The sequence below is a fragment of the Chaetura pelagica genome, unplaced genomic scaffold (assembly GCF_000747805.2).
Source record: "Chaetura pelagica isolate M959 unplaced genomic scaffold, ChaPel_1.0 scaffold522, whole genome shotgun sequence".
NCBI lineage: Eukaryota > Metazoa > Chordata > Aves > Apodiformes > Apodidae > Chaetura > Chaetura pelagica.
The window spans coordinates 206,805-213,711 of record NW_009952262.1 but is presented as its reverse complement, the minus strand read 5'-3'; the positions used below and the strand labels follow the sequence as shown (position 1 = coordinate 213,711).

Genomic DNA, 6,907 nt, shown 5'->3' with positions numbered 1-6,907 from the left:
GCTGCCAAACTTCCCAGCTTCATTGCTAAGGTCTCCTACCTGAACTTCTGGTAGGACTGCGACAGGTACTCGTTGATGATGCTGAGGTGGGCGTTGTCCCCCATGAACATCTTGCTGGCGGCCGCGTGCTGCAGCATCTTGGCAATGGAGCCCAGGTTCCTGCGCTGGTCCGTGCTCAGCTGCCCTCCCGCCGAGAGATCTATGCTGTCAAAGGCGTCTGGTGCCACAATGGCCGGATTCATGTAGCGATAATAGAGTAAGTTGCCAACAATCTGGGAAAAATTGAGAAGAAATGCTTCAAGGAGCGGTGGCCTAAGACCCAACTGAACTTTACTGAAACTACTTTGACTACACTTTGATAAATTATTTTCCTGTAAGCCAGAGGCCCCTTCCAAGACAAGGGTTCTGCTGTGCTGCTGTATACAAGCACATGCTAAGCCAAAGAATCTACAGTGTAAAAAAAATTTTAAAACCCATTAAAAAAACTTTAAAAGGCAATAGGATGGTCAACGCAAGAGGGAAGACCGAGCACTACTAGTGAAAGGACAACACAGCAGCAGATACTCCTATGCATAAAGATTTAAAACTTCAACTTGAAAAATGTACAGACTGGAGATACTACAGGTTACCAACACACTACTCATATAAGCCTGAGCAAATCTATCAGAAGAATTACACAACTCAGCTAGTCTAACAGTGGGCAGAACAATCATGATATAGATGAACCTGGTAATGCAGTTTCAATCTGGAACAAGAGCTAATTCCTACATCAGCATGCGGCATCAGCCACTATCTCCAACAAAGCAAAAACAGTGAGGAGGCATGGCACACCAAGGAACTAAACTGAGGAAACTCCTTTCCTTTCCTTCTCCAAAGCCCTCTTCTCTTTCAGAATAACTCTTTGATAAGCCAGCAACATTTTCAGCTATAGGTTCCAAGTTAAGTTAGTGAGAGTAACTGAGAAACCATTTTTCAGAGGTAAGAAAATCAGAAGAACAGAAGATAAACAGCATTTGATGCTTCAAAATCCAATTTACCTAATGGATGTAAGCAGCAATAAACTTCAAGGAACAAAAAATAAAGATATCACATTATCCATATGCTCACAAATGCACTTCTAACGTGTATGTGTTATTTTGCCAAAAGAAATTCCAGCAATGAAAAGGAATTAACCCAACATGCTGATGTAAAATGATAGTTCTCACATCGCATGCTCTACTATTTTCTGGTGGTTCACAGAAATTTGCAGAGGGCCAGGTCACTGACTCCTGGCTTTGCCCACTTGTCACAGGACTTAAATGCACGGAAGAGATTGGGGTCTGAACAAGCAGTAAAAACAGAGAAAAAAAATCCAGCCATTACTGAGCAGCCCCAGAAATTAAGAATCTCTTTCAGTGAAGCCATGCGTACACACCCGTGATCACGTGGGGACGGGGGCACGAACGAGAAGGGGGTACGAGGGGACTAAAGCGAGGGGACGGGGGCCGGCGACGCGCTCACGGGAGACAGACACGAAACCGAGAATCAGGGTCCACGGGAACAGGGTGCAGATGTCAGAGGAGCTGCGGACCAGTGAGTAGTACAGTGGAGCAGGGACTCCTATGGGGGTGCGGGAGGGGGGAACTAGCGGAGACCCGTTCGAGGGGGTGGGGCCAGGTACAAAGGGGCTGAGAGCCGCTACAGGAGGCAGGGACACGTACGAAGGGGCACGGACATCCAGATGTGGGCGGGGAGAAGCATGAGGGGCGGTGCTACGCTCGAGTGGGCGGAGACACGCGTTCAGGCTCGGGAGTGCGTGGATTTCTCAGTATTTGTAAGAGCAAGATCGGGTTTATATATATTTAGATAAAAAGTGTATGTATCTGCTCTTTCTCCCACATGTTAATCCCTTTTTCTGTGTTACAGTAAATTTGTTTCCAGCCCTTATGTCTCTCTTCCTTATTCCCCTTCTTTCTTCCCTTGGGAGGGGGGGAGGGAGGGGTAGTAGGGAACAATTCTGCCTTCTGGTTTGTGGCTCACCCTTTCTAATAAATCAGGACACTCTAGAAACAAGAAAGTAGTAGCTGAAAACCTATTTTAATATTTTCGAAAAATGGAATGTTTCACTAACAGAAACTTGCAGGAAGTGATGTTTGAGCAAGAACACATTTATTACAAAAACAAAGGAAATCAAACTGGCAAACTGATGTAGTATTGTCTTCAATGCAGTTTTATAATCAGAAATTCAGGGTGATCCTGGTCAATAAAATTCACCACCGTTGTCATCTGGCATTAAAAAAAAAATATATATATATATGTTTATGATGCTTTCAGTAGCGACGGGTAAAACGGGGTTCAGTTGGTCTGTTTGTCCGCTCCTGGCCTGCAAACACTCCTTGTATTCCGCTACTCTGTGTCATCTGGCTTTGGTTTCCAACCTGTGTGAAGCCTCCACGCCTGAAAAAAAAAACCAAAAAAACAGACAAACTGAAAATTGCCCAGGACAGCTAATACTATTGTGACACTGAGAAAAGGTGTTTGGTTAGGTTTTTTCCAACTTGTCAATCCATAGTTAAGTAGAAGCTGAATAGTACTATTTTTTCACAACTGATACAGGCATTTCTTTTATGCAGATCAGTCATCTATTACAAAAAATATAAGCACTCTGACAAAGCTTCTCTACCCTGACATCCCTCCTCGATTCATCACATGGCCTGGTTCTGACTGACCAGGCATGCCTTTATCACCACCTAATTAAAAAAAAAAAAAAACAAACACAAACCAACCCAGACTTTTGTGTTTCCCTAGTAAAAAAATGACCTTGCTCCCAGAATTTCATGTACTTTCTTGGTAATGCTGTTAAAGCTCCACAAGAATTTTAACTACTGCTAGTTCAGCAGCAGTAATTCACAGAAGAAACCCACGATCACACTGGTAAGCAGCAAGTGTAGCTTGCCACCTCTTATGATCCTGTCCGATCATTCCTCCATCCACATTTCCCTGCCATGAATCATCTTGATTCCCTTCTAACTTTCAACCATGATCTCCCCAGTCACATCCACCTGTTAAAAAAATAAAAGAACACCTTCTAGGGGTGTCCCTTATCCATTTATCAGCACTGGGTAAAGGCAAACACCATACCCCATACAGAAGTGTATTAAATCGTTAATCAAACAGTATCTATAGCCATCCAATCACTGCAATAAAAACTATTCAAGGAGAAATGACAGGAAACTTACTGAACAGTGTCCTTTGCACAACAAAAGTACTTTTTCTGACCTACAGAGACATCATTAGTATCAGAATATACTAAACATGGAACAACTCATTGCTTTCCATTCCTGTGTCTAGAACTTTTAAGTACAACTGCTTCAACCAGCTGGTTTAAAGAGATACCACTGCAATTCTACATGTCTCAGTTCGCCACCTTCACAGTTGCAGAGATTCTGACTCAATATCCTAAAAACCTGACTACTAACCACTGAAGACTTTTGTAGATGTTACTGTAGCATCTGGTACAGGACTGACTCTCATCTGTAGAAAAACAAGTTATTTGCAAGAGAACCCCAGTTATGAGCTGAGCTGACAGACCAGCACTTCTTCACGCACTACATGTTCCATTCTCCTGATGCATGGGGGGAGCTACATGTGTGAAACCTTGCTTCTCCAGATGCTTGAAGAAACTATCCAGTGGGAGGGATTCACACTTGTCGAACTGCTTCCACTGTCACACTTCAAAGCTTCACCAAGCATTAAAATTTTTAAGAACCAGCAAATTACTTCTCTTATTTCATATGCACTAACCGGGTTTGTGGAGGTATCCCTCTCCCTTCACCCATTCTTCTGTCAGACCCATAGCCACCCCAACTATCCCGGGAGTGACGATCTGGCCCTCCGTGTCGTTCATCTGGGTAATGCTGGAAGGCAAACAGTACAGGTTTTAGGATTGCAAAAATTCAGCTCCTCAGAGGCTGCTTTTCTATAAGCTGTCAGAAAATAAAACAGTAGCTATCTCATTTTTTACTGATTCTATTGTCCCTAGTCTGCACAGTTCACTGTAGGCATTTACCTTGTTTCACAGCACAGATTCTGCTCCACTCATTGGTGGGAGAAAGCTTTTTGTTGGTAGCATGGGGTTTTTTGTTTGGTAGGGTGTTTTTAAGGCTTACATTCTGGCTTCAGATTGTTAGATTTTACAGAGTATCTGCCTACTTCCTACATCTCTTCAGAAATTAAAGCTTTTGTATATTATTGTGGTACTGGTTTTCACACCTGTCCTCTTATGGTCATTTGCCTTGTTCCATATGACTTCTCATAGCTCAGAGGTTCCCCCCAGATCTGATTTGTGGCTACTGCCCTAATGAGTGGAAAATTCAAGAATTTACATTCCACACATTAGCGTGCAAAATCACTTACTACTTGGAATATATGTTCAGTTTAAAACCAGCAGTGGTTACATTTAAGAACCAGGCAGCATGCAGACTGTGTTTTCCACTTCAGGGTCAGCTTGTTTAGCTTTTTAACTGAAGCATTAATTTGAGTATAACCCACCTGACCATCTCGATCTGGTATTCCTCTTGAACCATCTCTTCTAGAACAGAAAAAGATAAGTTTCAGTTCAATCAACTATCTGTAATTCTCATGTCCTTATGAAATACCGCATGAACATTTATCTGCACTATGCTGTAGATGTGAATGTCAATGCTTGTTTAGTGGTAAGATATTGTCCTGGTTTGAGCTCAAATGAGTTCTTGTTTCATAGCACAGAAAAGAGATCAAAGTAACATTTATTACTGTAATATGACTCAGCAAAGCATCACTGAGGCACAGTCAGGTACTGGATGGTGCCAAGTGAGAACACGGAGTGAAGCTACTAGTACCTGAAATACAAGCAAAGCAGTTATGTTTTTTCATGAAAATTCTGTGAGAGCAAAGTAGAAGCCTCAATAGCACTACACATAAATTATTTTTGCCTTCCATGGAACAAGAAGTCAGTGTTAGCTAGGCTGCAAAGATCAAAGCAGGGAAAATTTTAAAGCAAAAGGAAATGGCTAAATTTTAGGCTAATAACAGGGATTTATTCAAAAACCAGATTCCCACAGATGTCTAGAGAAGTTGTAGGATCTCTCTCAGCATCATGGCAGACTAAATTATGACTTGGCTTGTAAACTTTATGCAGCCTCTTTCCGATATGTCCATAAACAATGGAAACACAGTATTGCAAGCATGTATAAAATTAAACATGAGAAATGCACAAGGGTAATTTCATTTGCTCTTCTCTTTTGGCACCCTTCAAGCCATTAGTAAGCCACAAAGAGACATCTAATTTCCACAAAGGCATAGGAAGACACTGCCTTGCCAACCTGTCCAAACAATGGTCTTGGTATCGGCCACGATCCCTGTGGTCAAAGTCATGGAAGCGGTCTTGACGACTGAATTCAGAATGATACCTATCATCCATTGCCATTCGCTTTGCCTCTGGCCAGTACAGGTCATCACGCCTGCAAAACAAAAAACCCAAAAAACTAGCTAGCAGTAATCTCAAAACAATCTTCCTTTCCTGCTGTCAATATCAAACCTCATTTCATCCAATTATCCAATTAGTTTTTATTTATAATTCCAACCTCTTGTGTGTTAAGCGGGCATGGCGTTTGTTTCAGAGGAAGCTATGTGTATCAACACTATACAAAAAGCTTACTCTCTGCATATGCTGCCGTAGAAAAGAATGAGTATCTGTCCCCAGTAGCTCTTGTTAACATCTTTATCAATAATCTTGATGAGGAGATTGAATGTACCCTCCTAAGTTTGCAGACGAGACCAAGCTGGCAGGGAGTGTTGATCTGCCTGAGGGTAAGGAGGCTCAACAGAGACTCAGACAGGCTAGATTGATGGGCTGAGGTCAACTGTCTGAAGTTCAGTGTGGCCCAGTGCTGGGTCCTGCACTTGGGCCACAACAACCCCAGGCAACACTACAGGCCTGGGGAAGAGTAGTTGGAAAGCTGTCCAGCAGAAAGGGACCCTGGGGGTTCTGACTGAGAGGTGGCTGAACATGAGCCACCAGTGTGCCCAGGTGGCCAAGAAGGCCAATGGCATCCTGGCCCATATTAGAAATAGTGTGGCAATCAGGACCAGGGAAGCGATTGTCCCTCTGTACTCAGCATTGGTGAGGCCACACCTCAAATACTGTGTCCAGTTTTGTGCACCTCAGTACAAGAAGGATATTGAGGTGCTAGAGCATGTCCAAAGAAGGGCAACAAAACTTGTTAAGGGCTTTGAGAACAATGTCTTATGAGGAGCAGCTGAGGGAACTGGGGCTGTTTAGTCTGAAGAAAAGGAGGCTGAAGGGGGACCTCATCACCCTCCACAACTACCTGATGGATGTTGTAAAGAGGTAGGCGATGGGTCTCTTCTCACAATTGACTGGTGATAGAACCAGAAGGAATGGTCTCAAGCTGCACCAGGGGAAGTTTAGATTAGACATTAGGAAGAACTTTTTCATTGAAAGGGTTGTCAGACATTGGAACATGGTACCCAGGGAGATGGTTGAGTCACCATCCCTGGATGTATTTAAAAGTCGTCTAGATCTGGAGCATGGGAATATGATTTAGTGCTGGACTTGGCAGAGTATGGTTAATGGTTGGACTCGATCTTGAAGGTCTTTTCCAACCTAAGTGATTCTGTGATCCTGTAATAAAATTGTGCTTACAGGTATACAAGTATGACATTTGCTCTCTCTCACGATCAATATTATAGCATTAAAACCAACATGTAAATTGCCTTTTAAGTTGTGAGCTCCCATAGCTGCTTTAGCAAGAATACTCAAGATTTACATAGGCTTTAGAATGCTCTATCTGTAACTGGATGCGGACAAAAAGTTTGAAATCTCACTGCAGTTACCATTACCTGCCGTCAGGATCATAAGGCCTCC

General features: G+C 42.9%; 1 protein-coding gene across 1 annotated transcript in view; it reads right to left on the bottom strand.

Moving 5' to 3' along the window:
• Positions 1-2,309: 2,309 nt before the first annotated feature.
• Positions 2,310-6,907, bottom strand: part of LOC104397507 (scaffold attachment factor B1-like) — a 21,146-nt gene continuing 16,548 nt past the window's right edge. Inside the window, 8 exon segments of the mRNA XM_010007471.1 lie at positions 2,310-2,436; positions 2,663-2,731; positions 2,933-3,041; positions 3,459-3,460; positions 3,784-3,896; positions 4,531-4,570; positions 5,343-5,539; positions 6,904-6,907. The exon segment at positions 6,904-6,907 is cut by the window's right edge and continues 246 nt beyond it. Of these exon segments, the coding sequence (XP_010005773.1) occupies positions 2,310-2,436; positions 2,663-2,731; positions 2,933-3,041; positions 3,459-3,460; positions 3,784-3,896; positions 4,531-4,570; positions 5,343-5,539; positions 6,904-6,907 (661 nt within the window).